Raw genomic sequence first — 22494 nt, forward strand, 5'->3', positions numbered from 1 at the left:
ATTGCTGAACAGTAGATCAAGCAATCTCAAAGGGAGTTTGCTATTACAGCATTGCTCTATATTAACTTCTCACAAACAAGTTACATCTGAAAGTCTCACACAGCCTTCAAGTTTTAGTCAAAATTAAAGGTCTGCAATCTTAATACCCTCTGATTAATACAAATAATATAAACTCTGCATAAAGATGGAGTAAACTGCACAACTCAAATTGTTTCTTGGTTTTAAAATCAACTTTCAATGAAAATAAATTAACATCTTTTAGACTAATATTAAAGATGAAAATACAGATTCGGGTTCATAATGTATGCTATGCTATATGGTGTTCTGCTTAGTTCATGACTCACAAAAGATCACCACCAAATTCTGCCGTATAGAGAGAATATGAGAATTTTGCCTTAGCTGTGGCTTCCAGAAAATCTATGAGCTAATAAACAATAACCTGTTAGGAATGGGACCAAAACCACCACCACCAACAACAAACATTACATTTAAACCACAGCATCCTGTCAGTACTTTGCAAGAATTTGGGATTCATATTTTCAAATGATTTAAAAATCCCTGGAATATGGGAGAAATGATGAAATGGGAAGAGGAAAGGCTGTGATTAGAAAGCAGATAAAGCTGCTGTTTTTACAAAGGACTTTGTCGCTTACACTTCCCTTCTGTAAGTTTTGTGCTAGAAACATGTTTGCCAACCTAATTTATCCTCTGTCCAAAGATCACGAGAAGGAAATCAGGAGAAATTAAAAGCAAACAAAGCTAATGCATGTGCAATTTTGATGGTTTTTGTCTTTTATCTCAGAGTGATTTTTCAGCTTAGCAGTCATTTCAGCCTATCAAGCTTGCACTATGAGAATTTATAAAGAATATAAATTTTAAAATAATACAACTATAAAGGTGTTTTATTTCTTGGTCAGTCTGTGTAATTTTTCAGTGTACCAAAAAATGTTTCTTTTTATTTTTTTCTCTGTAGGTACATCTCTTCTGCCCTTGTTCTCTTCTTCCCCTTCTTGCCCCCACTTCCCTGTATTATTTAGTCTTTTGGTTTTTGCTGTTCCAAGTGCTTCCACTGTTGCATTTGGCTTTGGTCCCCAATTATAAGCTTGAAAACATTTGGTTTGAAGATGATGCATATCTAAGGAAGCCCAGGCAAAGCACACATTTCAGTACTGACTTAGATTACTTGATAAACTGAAATATGCAAACAATAATTTGTCTTTAACAATTAAAATAATATGTAGAAATTGTTACAGGCATGCACATTTCCTGTACATCACACTTTAAGTGGGTCTTAAGTTCCAGTGCAGATAAGGCTGCTGTTACTGTCATCAGGAATTTCTACAGAAACCAGAGAAGAAGAGGTATACTATGAAGTCACAGTCATTGTATCAGTAGTGTGTGATACAACACCATGACCTCAGACTAACACCATTTTGTTCCCTTAAAGTATCATTAAGCTTTTTATCATTATTTATCTCCTTTCCTGAAAAAGGGAATACATAATTGTAAAAATCTTTACACTGACAAACACTGAATAATGCTACTCTTTATTTCCCAAAATACGCAGTACTTCATATTCAGGGTTTGTGGTTGCTTAATCTGTAAGGTAAGACTTTCAAGGCAACAGCTCTACCTGACAGAAAACCCTACCAAGGTGCTCAAAAGGCACTGAAAGTACAAGGGATCAAGGTCTACCCCAGGAATGTAAGAATTTGTCATGTTCTTAACCAGCTGGGAAAACACTTAAAATTAGTTATCATTCAAGAGAGTACCTGCATATCTGAACCTCGTAGCCAAGATCCATGGGGTCATTTGGAGCTGTTCCTGCTTGAAAATCGCTGACATTAAAAGAGGATAGTGTATGGTTCACGAAGCCATGCATGGTGCCATTCTCACTGTACATATACAGGTACACGAGGCGTGGAATGAAGTCGGATGTGAATGAGATCACAAATGCCTAAGCCATAAGAGTAGAGAATGAGCGCAATATTCAGGCACTGTTTAAGTTAATAATACACTCAAGTATGTCTTGCCCACACAGCTTGCACAAATCAGGATGGTCAGATATAGGGGCTGCTGCAGAAAACAGAAGGGGGAGTGCAGCCCAAAGGTACCTAAAAATGGAGTATTTACTGCTGTAACAAGGTGGTATTTACTGTTGACAATTTTGAGCTGCAGGACACGACATGGAGCAGTTCCACGTTGACTGAGATTTCTATGTGGTAACAACCTGACCTCTCTGGAGCATGAAGCTGTCGCACGCCCAGCATCAGAGCAAAGCAAAATAATCTGCTGTTTCCCTGCGCCCCAACCATGACTTGACCCTCATGCATCGTGTAAAGCCTAACTGATTGATTTACGTGGTCTGTTTTTTTTTCTGCAAACAACTTACAGTCAGTTGAATCTTTAAATTCTCATTGCATCACAAAAGCCCATTAACTTTGTGCATTCTTTAGCTCTACCAAGGTAAAAAGATGAGCAGACTGAGCCAGTTTTATTTTATGGTCACAAAATTCCATGTTTGGTTATTTAAGAAGGTTTTATAAAAACATCATACACAAAAAGCAGGACAGCCAAGTCAGAGCATTTGTTCACAACTCTAGCTGTTGTCGTTTATCATTACTGTGAAACATTCTCATTGGCATAAGTCCCATGTACACGTAAAACAAACACAGTACAAAATGTTTTACTTATTTTATGATAAAGAGGGATAGTACATAGATCAAAGAGAAAATAACACTGGATAATGATGAAGAGAGATTACAAGAAAGAAAAGAGAAAAATAGAGAGATTACAAGAAAGAAAAGAGAAAAATAGATAAATTATTTCCAAAGGAAAAGAGGAGAAAGACAATTAAGGCAGCATCCCAAATAACCACCAGAATGGTTTGGCCGTAGAAGACCAGACACCTGCTGGCAAAGCTAAGGGATTTCCACTCTGGGCAATTTGGAGAAAATGAGAGGGCATGTCCACACATGATGATAAGCCCTGAGTGGCTGCTATTTTGCTGCATTACAAACATGTTTTCAGCTTGCCATTCTTTTTTTTTTTTTTTTTTTCATCTTTCCCCAGGCATGGTGCAATGAGGATGATAAAAGTAGATGTATATTTATCTAGGATAATAGAAATGAATATAATGGAAGGAAAGTGAGAGAGATTCTGTTCTTATAGCCGCAAAATACAACTTTTCTGAAGAATCAAGATGGTGCAAGAAATGCTGATATTAAGGTGGGCTAAAAATTTTCTAAGGGATAGGACATTCAGTGTGGAATTAACCAAAAATATCTTAATTGATTTTAAGAGCCGAGTGAGAACAAAACTGTCACAACCTTTAGGTAATGATTCTCTAATATTTTTAGCAAATTTCTAAATCACGTACTTTCACTGAATTTGAAGGATTTAAGCTGAAATTAAACTAATGGAGCCAAATGGAAAAGCCAGTCTACTGAAGTAAAATTGCATTCATGCAGAATTACTTACATTTATTATGACAGCAAGCTTTCCTATACCCCGGAGGATATTATACCAGATTCCTAAGGAAGGAAACAAACTTGTGAGTATCACCAGTCATTAAAATTAGATAAATTACATTTTCAGTTAACAGTGCTAGGACTGTGCCAAACTACAGTTATATTTTAAATAAAAAATACCAATTTATAAGAGATTAATTAAAAGACCTGCAAGCAAAGTGAGCCCAACTCTGTCTTCTAAAGCTATGCTTAGGCACATTTTATTTTTATTTATTACTATTTTTAAGAGTTTTTGAGGGAAGGGGAGGACTGGTCTGCTGTTGCCTTATGACTGCAGAGCCAGCTCTTCTGGCTGGCCTCACCCAGAGCTTTCCAGCTTCAAGAATGAGTAGAGATAAACGCCATTTGAGTGGGGACGAAGAGCTGCGTTTACCCACAGACATTCAAGTCTTCTTTCCCCTGTGTATTTTTCCAGCCCAGACCAGAGCCGTTAAATGCAGAAATTTTTGCTTCTGCAAGAAAACTGCAGTGCTAGGAAGAACAGTTGGTGTGCAGAACCATGCAAAATATTTCACTATTGCATCGATCACTTTGATTTGAAAAATGATATCGTTTACCTAATAAAATATTAATCTGAATTTACTTTCCAAATAGAAAGACCAGTGCTTTAAAGTCCTGATAAGTTATGACAGTTCACAGTTAAGCCACAGTCTAATGTTTTGAATTGTCCTATAAATGTCTTCCTGTTAATGAGACTAACTCAGCATAATAATATCCTGCCATCAATCCAGGAACAAACAAGCAGGGAGTCACTGCAGCATTGCGCACTTACCTATATCCTTTGCTCTGACTGCTACCGGTCTCCTCAGCTCTGTAACAAATTTTTTCGCATCTAAACGGATTTCAATGATGTTGTTCAACAAAGCAAACAGAGGCGCCAGTGGGAAGGATGCAACAAACAAGGTTACAAATCCAAACTGAATAACTGAGAAGAAAAAAAAAAAAAAAAAGAGAGAACAATTTCAATGGATTTGGTCTGTGTTTGTCAAATGCATCCATCATCATGTCAGTGCCATTCCCCCAAATTCCAACAAAATGACACTTGCTGGGAGACTTAATTGCATTTTCTGCATGAGGCACTGTTTGCTTGGCTGCTGTTCCATTCAGGCATTTAAGGAGCAACTGTCCCTCCTGCAAAAGCCAGGGCTGGTGAGGCAAGACCCAAAAAGTGACCAGAAAGACAGGGAAGCTCCTAACACAGCTTCCCTGTGGACAATGCTGTCACAGCCCCTGCGTGCCTCTGGCAGGGTAGGGGCAAGGGGACGCTGTGCCACCAGCTGCAGCAGGACTAGTCATGCTCATGTCATACTTATCCCATTACTGCTTTAGTCACATCTTTCTTCTGCTGCTTACCCTGCTGATCTCACTAACTGCGTGTTTTCTAATTGTTAGCTGCTGGTAACATAGCTTTGCAGTCTGCAGCACTAAATTCCAATCTGTTTCAACCACTCTGAACACCAAGATATTCTAATTCACCTCTGTATTTGCCAGGCATGCCCACTTTGGGTATTAGTGTATTTCATTATTCTTTTCCAATATTTTTGCCTAGTCATTCCTGAAAACACTAAATAAGGTTGCTCTTCTAAGACTGACCCTTCAGGAACCTCAAACACTATTACAAATAGCATTATATGGAGCAGTCTTCTCCGCTTTTCCAAGATGGCATGGTGGAAAAGAAATGTAGTCTTAGGACCTCAATAATGCAGACCTGATATCCAGTGCTTAAATTTCGTATCAGTCACTCAAGGTGATACATTACTTGCAACACAATCCATGTAATCTGTCAAGTACAACCTGGTCTACAGGCACATCTCTGAGAAGATTAAGTCCAGATTTTACAAAACAGAAATAATCTGGTATGGGAATATACAGTGGGAACTGTCAAATCTGAATTAAATTAAATAACTTTTTTCCCTTGTAGGGTGTAATGGATGATGCAGTCTGGCTCACAATCTCAGGTTTTTGCTAATTATCATTGTATATAAAACTTGACAGTAACATGTTACATAGATCAAAAGAAAGTATCTAAAATATAGTGCTAAAGATAAAGATCATGTTCACCAGATAGCACAAGTAATCTCTGAAGCAGCGCATGACTGGCTGAAATATTCTACATTCTCAGACTATACACTTTAATAATTAAATTCTGCACCATATCCACTGTCTTCCAAATCTACAGTTTGAAAACCTCAGCTCTCCAACCCATTTAGTCAGAATAATTCTGCCCGAAATGCCTTCTTTCCACCTCACTCACTCATTTCCATATATTCAGGGGTAAGTCCAGCGAAAGGCTCCAGGTTGTAGTCCACTTCATAACGCTGCTTTTTTTTCATGTGCTCCTCATGGTCTAAGGAACGCCGGCGCTTTAGTTTCATGTATCGTATAAATTTCTTCATTTTCCTGGGGGAAATGGAAGTGATCCAGTTAGCATGCCGCTCTGGTCACAATGCCCATTTTTCAGATGGATAAGGAGTGGCAAGTACATTATGTCAACAGACACACTGAGCTCTGTATCTACTTTCATAAAAACTGTATGAGTGTCACGATATGCTAAAAGGAAGTATCAGGGATCAGCATACACAGGTACTAAAATGTGGTTATGGTTGAATCACATGTTCACAATTACACCTACTACTAGCCAGTAGGAAAACAATAGATTTCATAACTTGTTTCAGACACATGCATTGCTGGATGTAATTACAGTGACATTGATGCAGCTGCAAAACAGTAAGGATGAAGTATTTGCTATACGGCAGACAGAGGCTCACTGCAAAGGTCTTGCCCCTTCATATCAAGGGGCCATAAATACACAGTGGTTTGTACACATCATAAAAACCATGTTTGAAAAAAAAAAAAAAGTCGCTACTTACGGGATGCCAATCTCAAATAAATTGTTCTGAATCAGCTGCTTGCCCAACATGATGATACTGAGCTGTATGCACAGCTCCATCAGGCATCCACCTGGTGCACACTGCAGCGGACAGAGGAAAGGAAAGTCAGAACATTTGCTGCACCTTGGCCACAGGGGAAGAGGGAGCTCACACGTGGTATGAGCACAGGCACAGTAAAATGCAATTACCTCTTCCATTCGGAAAGAATGGAAAATGTAGACGTAGTCTCCTGGACGTCCAACAAATCTAGGGCACAATGGGTAGAAATATAAAGTTCATATAGATTTTATACTTTTCATATTTGATTCCTAAAGTCATTTATGTGAAATTCTATACCTAATGCTTAGCCCTGAAAAGGGAAGGTGAGCAATTAACTTGCAAGTTTTCTGTGATTTTGTTTTGTTTTAAAGACTAAATCCTGTTTACTGAGTAAGCAACCCAGTAAAAACTGCAAGCCATGTGCCCTACAATAGTATAGGCACACCTTGACAGAAATCCTCTAAGGTGCAAAAAACAGGGAAAAAAATCCCAAATTTAAACATAAAATAAAATAAGAGGGTTGGGAAAGGACAGCTGGGAAATAAATTATGGGGGCATGCTTAGAAGAACGGAGGCAGTAAGCTGCCCAGGCTGAGCACTAGCTGTCAACCTCAGCCCAGTTTCCCAGGCTAGCTGCATGCTCCATGATCCTTAGGAGTATGCCTGAGCACCCTCCTATCACTCAAAAATCACACCAGAGCCAGAATCTGGCTCGGACTACATATGGGAACCCAACCTCATTTCTGTTGCATTAGCCAGACCATGCCCCATGGAGTCTATTGTCACCCATTCCAAGGTGTCTTTATCACCCAGCTGTGGCCTTAACACCACTACTGCTGTCTCAAGCAACAAGCTGAAACACTGAACAGCATTTTATATTACTCACCGGCCTTTGAAAAAAGCAACATAGAAGATGGGTGTGTAAGCATTGACAAATTTCAGAAGGAAAGCCTTAAAAATCAGACGCTCTTCAAAATTCTTGTCAGTTTTTGGCACCTCTGGAACCAAAGAGACATGGGTAAGAAACATTGAGGATTTGTTCTTATCTGGAACATTTCAAGGTGTTAAAAATGTGGACTTTGGAAAACATTTTCAGCTACCCTTTAAACAAAGAGGTATATATTTGCAGAGAGGTGAAGTAACATGCCCTCACAGAGGCCAGTGGTAAATCTGCTGAGAATCCTATTGTTCAGCTCCATTACAGCAGCAGCTTCAATGTCACTCCACATCTGGCAGATCTCCATGACAATCATTTGCAGAGTGGACAAGAACTGACTGAACTGAAAAGATTTCTGGACCTTTCATCACTGATGGATTCTGTTTTGGGGATTTTTTTTTCTGTACTTTTTTTTTTTTTTTTCCACTTAGAGTTTTCCATTTCTTGACATCTCTTATGCCAAGTAAACAATGGCAGAAAATGAAAGCAGTAATTCTGTGATAGACAAGTTGAGGTCAAGAATAGGTACAGAAACTGCTGCTGTATCCCTCTCACACATAACTGGATAAGTAATTAGTACCATCATTGCTGAAAGTTAGACTTTAAAAATAAAGCTGAATCCATGTGCACTTTGATATTTCTAAGTGACTAGTGAGACGTTTAGCCATGCATTTGAATTTCCTGAGTTTGCTCACCATTCTTAAATTAATAATGAAAGCCAGTCCTTTTGGTACTCTTATATATAATTGCTCCAACAAATACCACTTGATCTGCACCTACCAATCTGAGTTAGCCATCTTGCTATGCAGCCGTATACTTCATCCAGGATGATGATGACAACCAAATTGATGATGACAGCAGTGGCAGTGACAGTGACCCTGACGCTGGACCGGCCTGACGGAGTTGAGCTGATTGCCAGTGCTGCTGCAGTGGAGATTCTGTATATTATGACTCCAAACACTATAGCAAATGTCAGCCCCACCTGCAAGTAAGAGCAGCACAGCCCCTTATCAGAGATTTAACTATAAATACTTCGCATGGGACTTAGCCGTGACCTTAAAAAATGTGATCTCTGGGCCACATCCCAAGCCCACCAAATTCTGCATTAAGGCTCCCAGTCACTGTGATCAGCTGTAGAACAGATACTCTTTTGCTAGTAATTTGATCATCACAATCCCCAAAAAACACATGAATGAAGTTAACATGGGGTTTTATACCTTTGGAAAAGTCTTAAGCCTTTTTATTCAGCTGCCGCTCTGATCTACGTCTGGAATTATTTCCTTCAAAGTTTGCTCTATATGTTGATGTTTCATAAGCAAATGGAAGAAAAAAAGACTGTTCTAATAATTAATTTTCCTCCTATTCTTCTTCTATTTTTTTTTCCAAATTAAACATTCTGTTTGCAATTCTCCTGTTGTATGGTATAACCCCAAATTTGACTGATTTAATTAAAAATGTTGGTAAAAAGGATTGTGATTTCCACATCAATTCTCTCAAAAAAGTTTGGCATAAGAATTATGCCATTCTCTACTTCCTGAGTACTTCCCAAGAGCACTCTGCATATGTTTTAAGCTTTGTCCCATCAGTGATGGTGGTAACCTCCATTTCTGTGCCCTCATTTTCCCATTGCCATGTTCAGGTGTGCTTATTTATTTACTGGAACAAGATGGCAAAGTAGTACTTCAATTTCTTTAAAAAATTTTATATTATAAAATTAATAAAGTGTTTGAAATTTTTAACTGGGAAAAAGTCATTGCAAACTATGGCAATTTGATAAATCTGTCACAGTATATTGCCTCTGTTCTATACAGTCATTCAGTAACATAAATTTCAGGTTTTCCCAGGTGATGCTTACCATGAAGATAATGCCAACAAAATTGGTCAAATAGGCTGGAAAACGATCCTTCCATGTCAGCTTTTCTTTATCTGTCTAAATTTTTGGGGGGGAAAAAGACACATTTACTAGAGATGAAGCACATGATTTTGTACATGTGACAAAAACACAGAGGGGAACAAAAGGCTAACAAACACACACCCAGTTAGCAGATGCAAAGACACAGTGTTTACAGTTCCAATTCCACACAGGCAAATTGTTTACTCCAAATCTAGGTTCAAATTTGTCAAGAGCCTGCATTGCAAGTATAAATAAAACAGATTTTTCTGTATACTTTTGAAGGAAACATGCAAATAGCCTGTCATAAACCATGAAGTAAGATCTCTCCCACTGTTAAATATTTTATTTTGCTTTCCCTGGAAAAATTCTTCCTGTTTTTTCCTTGTCCCTCCCCAGTCAGTATTTGCGGCTTTGCAATTACACAATTGGTGCCACTGAAATACAGATTCTACCCCCAAAAAAATTCAGCATGAGTGTACAGTTGATGGAAGACCTTGTTTTGCAGTGCAATCCACTTCAAATTGCTTCAATGGGAGTAAGTTTTGACTACCTGACTACCCACATGGTATGTGATGGACCATGTCAATGGGAGTTAAGATACACATGTGTAGTAACAGTTTGTAGGCTATCCTCAACCCAGTCAACCATCCAGTGACTCTACTACACTGAATGTGGGGAATTAAGATTTCACTTAGAGCAGTATTGCTCATCTAGAGTCTTTTCTGAACTCTCATGCCAGGAATTGTTTCTAAACACCAGAAAATAAACAACAAAATAGCATTACTGAAGATGACGCACATGTTATAATGAACATAAAAATATTACTCAAAATCCTATTTTTATCACATGCACGTTGCTTCAGGGAAGTGCAAGCAGCTCTTCCAACACATGGGCCATGCTCCACTGCAAAACAAAACATCAATCCAGCATGCACACCTAAGATTAGCCATTCAGTGCCATTCCAGATGCAAGAAACATTGGCTAAAAGAGTGCTGAAGAAACAAGGAAGGGGAAGAAACCCAAAACTGAATGTGAATATTAAACAAGGGTTCAACAGCCAAAAACAATTGATTTGTGTCTTCTATAATTACTCATAATTTGAGTTTCCTCCTAAGTTTGAATAAAAAGAACCAATTTCACCCCAGCCATGACTGTCTTAACTCTTTGTCTCCATTTGTTTGCTGCCTCTTCTGGAAAATACCGATGCTTCTGATGGCAATCAAAGGAAACAAAAAAGGATTGGGCAACATAGCATTACAAAGTGATGCTAAATTAATCTATATACTCTCTACTGACTCCACATACCCAGCATTTCAGCCATAAGTCAATACTCTGTTAGTTTGCTCAATGCTGTGTGCTACGGCTTTAGGTTAACAAAAAATAACAACACAAACTGTTGCCTCAAATCTTGGAATAGGTCAAACTGTCCTGCAAAGAATTTCCTGTTTTTAATTTAGGATTTTGCCCTTCTTGTTCCTTTATGATGTGTAAAGGAGGAACACTTTGGTCATCCCTTACAATATATATATATATATATATATATATATATATATATATATATATTTCAATCAGACTTCTTTTGAAAAAAATACGCACAATTTCTGGGTTGGCTTTAGATAGTTTTCCTTTAAGTTGTATGACAACTCAGAAATCTGATGTTGAATTTGAACGTGAACACTCTAGATCCCAATGAAAGATAATTACAGAAAAAATCCTTTTCTCACGTTTCCCAAATTAGTAACATCCAAATTGAACACAGCCCAAAAAGTTATAAATAGTCAGGTTTAAAAAAAACCTCTCCCTTTATTGCTCAGCTTTCATACGCTGATATTTTGAGGTCACCATTCATTAATTGTCTGATTATCCTAACCTTCTACATTTAAGAACTGAATTCCTAATACACCAAAAGGCACAGCAAGCTGCAAATTTTTAGTATACAACAAAGTCTGTGCTCAAACCTTGTTTATATAAGAGAGCAGCAACACAAATTCTTTTTCTCCTGTAAGGGATTTTAAAGCAGTGCTGCAAGTCTGGTATCCCACATTGCACCAAGTGGCTTGCACAGTGCAATGCCTAAAGTAGCTAGAAGGTATTGGCATCAGCCTTGTGGCATCCTGAAAAGGGGGCCCAGCAGTACTCAAGCTGGTCAGAGGAACTGCACTGACTGAGGGTGAGATATGTGCACCCCTGGGACCAGCAAGCAACACCTTTATCATATCCCTGGAAAGAGCAAGTTAAAAGCAGAAGTGAGTGATACCTTACCCGGTGAAATATAATGGAAGTTATGCTTTTAAAAGGCAGAAAGTTATTATCAAAGCTGGAATTGGGCAAGAAAACTGGTGTTAGTGTTCTTAATTATGCTCTAGTAATATTTTTATTTACAAAACTGTCCCAAGACCTAAGCATAAAAAGTCAGACCCAGCACAGCAGCAGGATGCTCATCTTCTACAGCTGTGTTAAAGCAGTGCCCAGTGCCTGATCTATGCTCCCAGCAAAAAAGACAAAAGCAGATGTTAGGGCTCCCCAGGACAGCCACGACACCACCAGAGGCTGCCCTGCACAGCCAAAACCTCAATATGCAAAGCACCACAGATTTTGGCCCCATGGGTTAACCTGCTGGCAGAAGGATGACAGAGAACCTCTCCTGAGATGCTTTACTTATAATAGCACAGAACAAGATGTTCTGCTATATTTTTTCTCAAACTTGATTTGTTAGACCAACAAGAACACCCCTTCCATCAAACTTGATGAGCTTTCTTAAACCACACCTCGGTATCTGACAATATCATTGAAAACATTTCTAGACTTAATCAGGTCTTGAGTATGAGAATGAACAAAGTACCACATGTATGCCAGGACTGAAAACAACTTGAATTTAAACACACATTACGCAGTGTCTCCCTCTTTTTTTTTTTTTTTTTTTTTAAACCCATTTCCATTCTTTTTCCCATGGTCTTGGGTCAGAACTTACTGTAAATGACCTTCTTTTTTGATTTTTTTTTTTTTTTAAAAAAAAGGTGAAATAAATTAATATTTTTACCATACCTCTTTATGTTTGTGTTCTTTTCTCAGTGATTTTTCTAAAACCTTTGCTTCATATTCTGCTCTTGGATGATCCTGTGAAATAAGTCACATTTAATAAAAAGCAGTCATCTGTTTTCTGTATCAGCTACGCATGAATCATTTGCAGGTCAATTTCCTGATAATGTCCAAATTTCTAACTGAATTCTAATTCACTCAATACGTCATTTATTTCAATTGATAGTCAACTGCACATTTAACAACATATTAAATACCATATAATTCACAGTACTACAGCAGCAACCATATAGTGGATTTGCTATCAGACACCCACCAGTAACCCTGCATACATTAAATTTAATACTTAAGAGTATACAGCACATCCTGCAGGCAGTTTCAAACTACATGACATTATGCTTGGATTTCAATGACCTGCCTTTCTCGTGAAAATTAGATTTTGCATTAACTGTAATTTCAGTGACACTCAACTCTTTAAGGAGACACTTATTTGCTGTAAATATGAAAAACATGTTGCTTTGGGATCCCAGAAAACTGTCAGCTGGGGCCTTCCCCTAATCTTATCTTTGACAAAATCCACACAATTACCCATGTGCATTGCAGGAGAGGGTGTAGGAAATGCTCAAAAGTAAGAGACAGCCAAAAGATCTAGAAAGATTCACAGCTTCAGAATTCACAATAATTATGCATTCACAAAAGATGCAGAATTCACAGTTATGCATTGGATGGAAAACAGAACGGATCTGAAAAAAGGTCTTAGCAAGTGGAGAGGGGGAGGATGTAAAGGAAAAGCAATCAGTGGGAGTTTTAAGGAAAATTGGAAAATTTGATGCTCGAAAAAGAAGAGGTGGAGATCAAAAGATGGCATTCATCAGTGGACATGTAATAAAAAGGCAGGAGCAATTAAAAAAAAAAAAAAAAAAGTTTTCCAAACCTTGACTGCCTCCTTCAGGAAACCAGAAAAAAAAAATATAAAAAAAAGGAAAACAAAAAAGAAAACAAAAATTTGATTACTAAACTGTTGCAGATTATCTTGGATTTATATTTTTAAAATTACATGAAACAATCACAAGTGCAGTGGATGGCAGACACTAACAGAGAAAATCAGTCTACACGTGTTCTACAATATCTGTTAACATCACTGTACATACTGTATGACATAGGTGTCCCTAAAAAACACCAGAAGATGAGACACTTTTTATTTTAGTATATCACTTAAGGCCCTGCCTCTTTACCGTGATACTAGCTTAAGTTTCACCAAAATCAGAAATAGGAGGGGCTCAAGTTCTTTGCTAACCTCATGACTGTATTACCTAGAATTGCCTATACAAAACAAAGAATAAAATATGCTTTTTTAACAGCTGCTGCCTTTGGTGACACAAGGTTTTAGGCCGTAGAGCTCTGAACTCAAACATGAAGGAGATAGCCGTCAGAAAGATACAGTTAATCCTTTCTCCTTTCATGTACGCTAACAGCAGGTTGCCAAAAATAAAAGGTCAGTATAGTATCCAGGAAATAAATCCCCCTATTCTCTCCCAGTAAAATAGGTATGGTCTTGCAAAGTGCATGGCACAGAGGCCGCTTGCATAGTATGCCTAAATATACTAAGGAGGAGTAAAATATATTAAGAGAAGATAATTCAAGCAGAAACATTTGGGGCATGAAGGGAGCAATAACTGCCCAAGGCTCAGCAAGCTGCACAGCACCCCATAAAGCCCATGAGGTTTTTGTTATGAGGGAACAATGTTTGTTGTGTACCTACTCAGGACAGCTCGTGATATGACAAGTGCAGCCGTGCTCCTCTTAAAAACAAGAACAGCAAAATATCCGGACATGTAGGCAGCCGGGCAGCAGCTCTGTGCCCCCTGGGGTGCTGCAGCCACGTGCCACATGCCAAGGGCAGCGGGGTGACACGGTGTGACCCATCTCCCCAGCCTGTACCCGAGACTGCCTTGGCTCTCACCGTACTGGGAGCAGGGCAGGTGAGCACTTTTTGTAAATTGTGATATTAGAAACAAAAAGGCATGAGCATTTTCTCTCCTTTCCTTCTAGAACTTCATTGATTTTTTAATATCCTTTTTCATACAAATTTGACCTTTCCCCCTTTCAAGCTATTTAGTGTATTTATTACAAACCTGGGTAAGGATTTTTTTTTGGTGTATGAAAAAAAAAATATGCCTCAATATTTATGCCCCTCCCAATGACCAAAGCCCACATGTTTGGCAGTATTTTCTCAGGTATTTGCCAAGTCAGAGCTTGATCCTGCATCATTAAAGTTAATAGGAATTTTTCAGTGCCCTTTTTTTTTTTTTTTTTTTTTCCCTCAAACACAATGCTATAGCTATCAAGTTCCATACATTCGCTTCTGATTTACAGCCGTGTGAGATGAACAAGGTCTATGTTTGTTAGCGCCCTGACACCAGGCAGGGAGTAACATGTGAGCCATATATTCCATGCATGCGCTGCTAGGTGTGACCTGGCTGCACATTCACCAAAAGAAAAAAAAAAAAAAAAAAAGTAGGTATACAATTACGTTTCTATGGCAACAATACATACTAGTCATACCCTTGCTATAAAAACCTCAAACAGTTCATGCATGGGATTTTCCTGTCTTTTAAGCACCCCATGAGCCAACATCTGGCGGCTCAGGGCAAGGAGGGACTTGTAATGCCGCAGCAGAAAGCAAAGAGTCAGAAAGGAAGGGACAAACCTCCTCCTCTTCAAACCCAGTCAGGTCCCACCTGTAGTTGAGGCGCATCTGCTTTCTCTTCCAGTGTTCCATAAAGGTAGCAGCTGAAACGACAGGTTGACAATTATTTGGGCGTTTCACAATAAGCTTCAGAAGTCATACCAGCCTCGGGGACGTGCCTTGAAGCTGCACCTGCCAGGAAGATGCCCGTGGGCACGCTCCCTGTTGCCACCAGGAGGTCCAAGCAGGTCCCAGCATTACACAGCACACCCAGCCGGCCCGACTCCTCTGCGGCTGCTCGCTCGTTCAGCGGTAACGTCTGCCTGGGAAGTGCCAGTAATTGGTGCTAGCAGCCAACTTTTCTACGTGAGCTAAAAGAAAGGGCATTCGCTGTACCCACGTGGCTTCAAGCAGAACGATGCATGCAGTTTTTTAAGGGGTCTAAGAAAGTCAGACTCCTAAACTTATTTAAATATTTGTGTGTGATTAACGATACTGCTTGTCTTCATCTGTACGTAATTCTGTCCGTAAGCCCAAACAGATCTGTGTTTTGTCTCTGCAAAATATGACTGATTTAACTAGCCTAGTACTGTTGGTATAATTATTCCCTCAAAGATATCAAAATAAACCATTTTCATATTATAATTCCATCCATCTAGTAGTCTTAATAGTACTGTTAGCTCTTATAATCACACCCAAACCAAAATATTCATGCCAGTGTGAAACCTGCAGGTGGGCAGGCTGTTAAAAAAAGCCTTTAATATATTATTATTATTATTATTATCATTAGAAGAACTAGAATTTTCTTTTTGATGGGGAAGAATTCCAGAAAAGAAACCTCATTAATGCAGTTCTTGAGTCACAGCAAAAGATCTCAGTCTATATCAGTCTATCTGCCTCTGAGACAGAGCAAGTTCTCAGAGGACATATTTAGATGCTGGGAATACACCAGTACCGTATAATAAATAAGTGATTATGAAAGAGGCAAGTCTACCCAGAAGTGGTGTTCCCAGGGGAGCTTCCCGCAGTGAGCATTAACAGATGTGCTCAGAAGCATTCACCCCCCACATTCAGAAAAAACAGAGGCAGGGAGAGGGCAAGAAGGTTGAATACAGAGGAAAGGACACCCTCGTGACTGGAGTCTGGCTATGGTCATGACACTCATTCATCTTCTAAGTGAAACTCCCACCTGTCAAGCTTACAACTGAGTCCCTGCACAGGCCATACACTTCCTGTAAATCTGTATCAACATAAGTGTCTCTTAAGAGAGACCACATCAGAGTCCCAGGGCTCCTTCCCCATCCCATGCTGCTGCAGCTCCTGCCCTGGGGTCTGCAGTTTTCACCCCGAGTGAGGAATATGGAAAATGAGTAATGCATTGTTTCTTAGTGCTACTAGGAATCATTTCATGGCTCTGCCTTACAAAGATGCAAAATGAAAATACTGCATCTGAAACGCAGCCAGCTCATTTCAAATGCAGCGGGCACATGTGCCCGGTAAGATGCAGTAGCAGAGCACTGCCTCTTCACCAGGCATACTTGCATTTTCATATTTCATCTGGGCCCACCAGCAGAAACGGAGCTCTATAGTTGCCAAAGTCCAGATGATGTTATTTTCTGAGTTTTTTAATGACATTTAAGACCACAGCTTCAGGTTTACTCCTTTGGTAAAAAGCCGGTATCACTCAGTACAAGGTAAGATTCAGGGCTGGACCAAGGAGAGCCTGCTATTTTGGGGAGCAGCACTGGGCTGTGGTCAATATTTAATGCTGAATCTGTGACAGAGGCCCAGCTCAGTGTGGTAGCTGCTCTAACTCCTACATGAGTGGCGTTCTCCAGGTTGTTGTAATAACACTGCAGAAAGAAAGCTTGGCCGAGTGATTGCTCACAGGGATACCTCCAAACTTGAAATAATTTCTCCTTTGCTATGCTAAGGAGATCCTGTGTCACCCAAGCAGGTCAGTTAGCTTCCCTCTGCCTCAGTTCTTCAGCTGCACATCAGCCTAATAAAACTTCTCCTTACAGAAATAAGGGCTCACAATTGGATGGCACTGAAGACTATGTGTGTACCTACACTTACAATTTCTGTTGATACTATTTTCTCAAAAAAGTGTTCCTTTCATTAAAAAAAAAAAAAAAATACTTTGACAAATCCTTTAGAAATTGTTTGCAGTAATGCAAATTCATAACCTTGTGGAAAAAGTTCACATTTCCCAATTCAAAATGACAAAAAAAATAAAAAATAAAAAATAAAAAAAATTACATGGTATTACTCCAAAATTAAATTTTATGTTGACCCAGAACAACTCGGGAAATTTCACACATTCCACTCCAACACTATTTCTGATGCTAAGCCTCATTTTGTACAGAGCACAGAAACTGGCTTCTGGCAATATTCCTGCCTTTGCCCAAGAAGGTTAAAAATGGATGGAGGGACCCATAGCTTTTTGCTAAAGAAAGGGATGCAAACAGCCTCACACTTTGGATAATAGAGCATTATGTGCCAAGAACTGTGTGTGGGTCACGATAACAGTAAACGAAAGAGACCGAAACTGATATTTGACTCTCCACGTGACAGCATCAGACTATTTAAAGCCTCTGACACGGCACCCTGCTTTGGGGTATATCACATTTCTCCCTGTATGTTACACACCCAGATGATCCTGAAGATTGCAGTTGCTCCTCCCTGCTTGTAAAGTGGTTCAGTTCAACCTCCCCAACTCTCCAGCTTTCCCTCTGAACCTGTTTCACTCCCAACACCCCACTGCCCCTTCAGTCCATCTGCAGGACTGTCCTTTTCCTTGCAGTCATTGACAATGAGCTCTTAGTAAGTGGAGTTACACTGACTTGTGCTGAAATCGGTTCCAGTGAATGTGAATGTAAAAAACGGTTCATTACATACTAGAACAAATAAAAACTGGGAACATGTGGCTGTTGAACTTCACAGCTGAGGGGAGTAAAGCACACATCCCTGTTCTCCGCAGCATCTCTGTACAGGGCTCTCGGTTACAGCCACAGGTTTTGGGCCCAACAGTTCCCATTTATCTAAACAGGCCCTGTTGCCTCGCAGCAGGGATGACCACGACGCACACAACCCTCTTAACCACCCTGAACCACTCTCACAAAGGTTTCACAATGCTTTTAAATAAGTTCCCCAGATGAGAAAAAAAAAAGGTTAAGTGACTGGCTCAAACACAGGGCCAGTCAGCATCAGAAAAAATACCTATAACAACACGGTTGCTGGTCCACATGCATGATGTCTGCTTGCTGATAAACTTAATTGCTTCTCAGAGCACACTCAAGAATCAATCTTGGTTTGTCCGGAGACGTTTAAAGGCCATTACACTTCCCTGCGGAGCCCTCCCCTCAACCCCAAAGTTCATCAATACATTTCTTCTGTAATGTTCTAAAGTGGAAGCTGGCTCTGAAAATAGATTTTTTTTTTTTTTTTTTTGGCAAGCTATGCAATCCAGTTAATGAAATTTTGACATACCATGCTGCAGTTTTATGACAGATGCTTAACAATCTCATTTGATATTCATCTTGAGCAACTTTTTGTATTTTAGCTTTCAGTCCAGAACATAAATTTTGGGGTGACAGTTTCATGTTGGGAGGAAGAGTTCTTTATATAATTAACTGTCTGGGTATAAATATACTGCTTTATCTCTTCTGTTTCTTCCTGTTGTGTTTTAAATAATTAAAAACTTAACATCAAGGCATTTATCTTCTTACCCCAGAGAGCCATGAAGACTGAGAAGAAGACAGTTGCAGGGTTATCAAAAAGATGACTTGCACGAGCAGTTGCACAAGCAGAGCTCATCTTCCAGTAACTGCATGTTCTGTCACACAAGGGACACATGGTGATATTGTTTCTCTGGTCACACATTTCCATACTGCAAGGAAACAACAACATGTATGAAAAGCAAGGTCAGTACAGCTCATCTTCCATGCTCCGACAATATTTTCTGATGGGCCGTTCTCTTTGGCACAGCATCTATTGCTGATCTGTAGGACCATCAAATGCTACTCTTGTAGTGATTCTCCTAGCCCAGTGAGTAGCTCTGCCCATAACCTACACTGATACAGGGGCTCAAATAGATGCATAAAGATCTATGCTTTTTATTACAGAAACATAAAGCTAAAAACATAAAAAATAAATCATTCTTGTTTTAAAATACTAACAACAGCAATAGATAAGGTAACAAGGGAAACATTGAGTATTAAGAGATGAGTTAATGAATTTAACCTCCATCTCTGAAATAGCAATAGTGATGCTCTCCTTGACTTTCTTCCACAGTTGGAAAAAGTACAAAGGAATATTAACAAAAAAAATAAATCTATTTTTTTTTATATCCATTAATCTGCTTTGTTAATCACTGCTTATGGTTGTTGCACAAAGTATGTAATTTTCATACACAGCTGATGATGCATGCAGGACAAATAATGCAAAATCATAGGGCTTTAAAAATTATTGTAATACAAAACTTATTAGAATTTAAAAATAGTAGGACATCAAGATTTTGTTAATCTGACCACAACTGCTTAGTTTAGACATGCATATGCTTTATTTATCTTCATGCCACACAGCACCCTTGTCAGCATTTTAAGATGGAAAGCACTAAAACCTATCATTAGCAGCATTTTGTTGGTTTGTTTTAACATAATGATCTGAGTTAGAAAAAAAAAAATACCTGAGCAAACAGCCAAGAATTATTTTAAGTACATCAATTCAACTCAACAAATAATATTAACAATAATTGCTAATGATTTTAAAATACACTTCAGTTCTGGTGCCTACGCTCAGCTGTTGGTAAGTCTCCATTGCTTAGTGGAAACAGGAATTGATGAGACTGGAGGCTCCCCTGGCCTGGGGAACTTGCCCTCACCTCAAGCACACCTCTCAAAAGATGAAACATGCAAAGGAAGACAAATCTGCTTTTTTCCTCTTTGTTTTTACCTTGGTATATTCTCATCCACAGTTGCACAGCCATATAGGAAAACAATAATCCCTACAATGGAAGCTGGAATAAGCATTTGTGTATAAACTCCCAGCCAGGCAAAATATAGTCCAATCTTCTCTCCAAAGTATTTTCTGAAAGACATTAAAGATTTAAAGAGAGAGAGAAAAAAAAATTATTTCCTATTTCTTAAAATATATCATGGCTAAAATTATGAATCACAGCTGGATTTAGCATGGAGAAAGTAAGATCTGATGACCTGTGGGAATGTTTTCCCCTCAGAGGACTCTCTTTCTCATGATGCTTGGAGTTAATCCAGTGATGCAGCACCATGAAAGCCAGTCAGTCCAACTGGTCATTTCTTTCCTGTCTTTCTGCCATGTAAACTGGTATCTTTGGACCTCCTGAGAGCTATTCATCTTACAAAAGCCCTGCATTTTCTGTAACTCAGTTGCTCCACAGAGTCTCCGCTCTCACCCAGAGCAAACAGAAATCACTGAGTGCTGAAGCCCTGCACAAACTTCCTCCCTACCCAGCCCTGCTCCCCTCATTTCCACCAGGCTAGCTGGAGGTGTGGACGTGGGACTATTCCTGGGCACAGCACCGCAAGCTCAGAGTCATCCATCCTCAGGAGGATGGGCACCGAGGGACCTGAACGTGCTGCAGAGCATGGGTGGGAAGGGCTGCAGCGCGGGAACCCGACCTCGGGGCTGAGCTCTCACCTCACCAGGTCAATGGGCTGGTATTTATAGAAGACTCCGTAGCTCGCCCACTCCTCGCACAGGAGCTGTAAAAGAGAAAAGAAGGTCAAAAACAGAAGCAACACACGCGTGGCTGACTTCTCCTTTGCAGTGCTCATGCTGTGATCCAGTCTCACCTCTCTTCAATTTTAAAACAAAACTCAGATCTGCCAATACACACAGTCTGCATTAAGTATTAAAAACAAATCTGGTGAGCTGGCATGCTATAAAGCAGTGATGAACTCTAGTACATTAAAGGCTCTTCAGCAATGGGATTGATGGATAACTACAGTAGAGATGGGGAGAGCAGTCCTGATTTTATGATCTGCAGAAAGTATCTAGCTGAACAGATGCAAAAGATGAGTGTGCTTGGAGTTACAAGATGGAGAAAACTAGCATAAGGGGGTTTGTTTTCACAGCGTGAATATTCAGCATCCATCAAGAGGAGCTGTGCAGAGGTGCTGGAAGGCTGCATTTAATAGGTGTTCAGCTTTAAACTAGAAGAACGTGATGATTTCCACCCATCCTTCTGGTTAGGATATAGGCCAAGGAAAACAATGATCCCCACTAGTGATTTATAAAACTAAATCCCTCACAAAAAATAGTTTCCTACAAGATTTTCAACTTATCCTATACTTTCTAAAACACAGAAATAGTGCTTCTATGATCTGATTTTTAAAATAGAGTTCAACTAACAGAGTGAACAAGAAATCTGTGTGTATGTCCAATAAATACTGGATGAAATAACCGTGCTCACTGGCTACCTGTTGCCATCACCTGCCCTGCGACGAGGGGAATGGCCTCTCACCATCAGCTTGTGAATTCACATCTTCTCTACTTCTTTCCTTGCTTCAACCCAGATACGAGAGCAAGGGAGCTTGATGTTCCTGAACTAATTACTAATATTTCAAGGAGATGCTCTGATGGTAATTTCTGAGACCGCTACTTAGGAGACCAGCACAAGCAGGATGCTACAGTTCAAGTCCATATGCTATGTTATTGCAGCAGGGAGAAGCTTGCATATGTGGCTGTGCTCCTCCAGTGCTGCGCAGCAAAGCAAGGCCAGGCAGGCTGCTGCTCCAGCCTCTGCCACACCCAGCCCCCCTCCTCTACCATTGTACCACACAGCCAGCAGGGTTTCTAGACCAGGTCTGCGATTCGTCTGCCAATTTATCAGTACAAACCTTCCAAGCTAAATGGCTGTACTTCACCTTCAAATCATTCAGAAATACAGCCTTCCTTCTACGGGAATGTGATGTCAAAAGTACAGGTGGACTACGGATCTTCCCCTCCTTGCCCAAAACAATTCATTTTTATTAGTTTCCTTATAACTGCAAGGGCAGAAACCAAAATCTGAAAGGCAGGCTTTTATTAAATATCAACATTCTCACAAGTGTGATTTGAATTCTGTTCTAGGTTTCTTTCAAACATGTTTCCAAAAATTTAAGGTTGGCTGCCTCTGCCTGGGAAACATGCAATGATTCAGATACCTCAACATTTACGTACATGAGCTGATGCTTTTCCTTTTATTATTTTATTCACTTCCTTTTAATAAGCTAAGTCAGCGCTGGAAACAAGATAATTCCTCCGTGAGATAAACTGGTCAAGCCTATCAGGAAACACTAAACCGAGGAGATTTTGCATCAGAGTCATTTTTCACTTTTGTACGGCACTTCAAACAAAATTTGCATTTATAGTACAAATGAATTATTTCATTTATCCTGACATTTATCAGCCTGTTATTCAAAGCACAGCTTCAAAGGCATGATACTAGAAGA

At 39.5% G+C, this 22494-nt stretch overlaps 1 protein-coding gene across 10 annotated transcripts in view; it reads right to left on the reverse strand.

Moving 5' to 3' along the window:
* The window catches only part of ANO1 (anoctamin 1), a 77208-nt gene that overhangs the window by 3837 nt on the left and 50877 nt on the right, over positions 1–22494 (reverse strand). For 3 of the 10 annotated variants that reach the window (XM_035328975.1, XM_035328971.1, XM_035328966.1), the window contains 16 exons: positions 20699–20763; positions 19976–20110; positions 18751–18911; positions 15041–15123; positions 13265–13276; positions 12337–12408; positions 10453–10500; positions 9253–9327; positions 8178–8379; positions 7347–7458; positions 6610–6667; positions 6401–6501; positions 5785–5930; positions 4303–4455; positions 3481–3533; positions 1773–1957 (listed from right to left, as the gene is read on the reverse strand). In XM_035328975.1, the coding sequence (XP_035184866.1) occupies positions 1773–1957; positions 3481–3533; positions 4303–4455; positions 5785–5930; positions 6401–6501; positions 6610–6667; positions 7347–7458; positions 8178–8379; positions 9253–9327; positions 10453–10500; positions 12337–12408; positions 13265–13276; positions 15041–15123; positions 18751–18911; positions 19976–20110; positions 20699–20763 (1661 nt within the window). The remainder of the gene's footprint in view (positions 1–1772; positions 1958–3480; positions 3534–4302; positions 4456–5784; positions 5931–6400; positions 6502–6609; positions 6668–7346; positions 7459–8177; positions 8380–9252; positions 9328–10452; positions 10501–12336; positions 12409–13264; positions 13277–15040; positions 15124–18750; positions 18912–19975; positions 20111–20698; positions 20764–22494) is intronic. The other 7 variants (XM_035328972.1, XM_035328968.1, XM_035328973.1 and 4 more) reach the window with 4 other exon arrangements.

Source organism: Oxyura jamaicensis, chromosome 5 (genome assembly GCF_011077185.1).
Source record: "Oxyura jamaicensis isolate SHBP4307 breed ruddy duck chromosome 5, BPBGC_Ojam_1.0, whole genome shotgun sequence".
NCBI lineage: Eukaryota > Metazoa > Chordata > Aves > Anseriformes > Anatidae > Oxyura > Oxyura jamaicensis.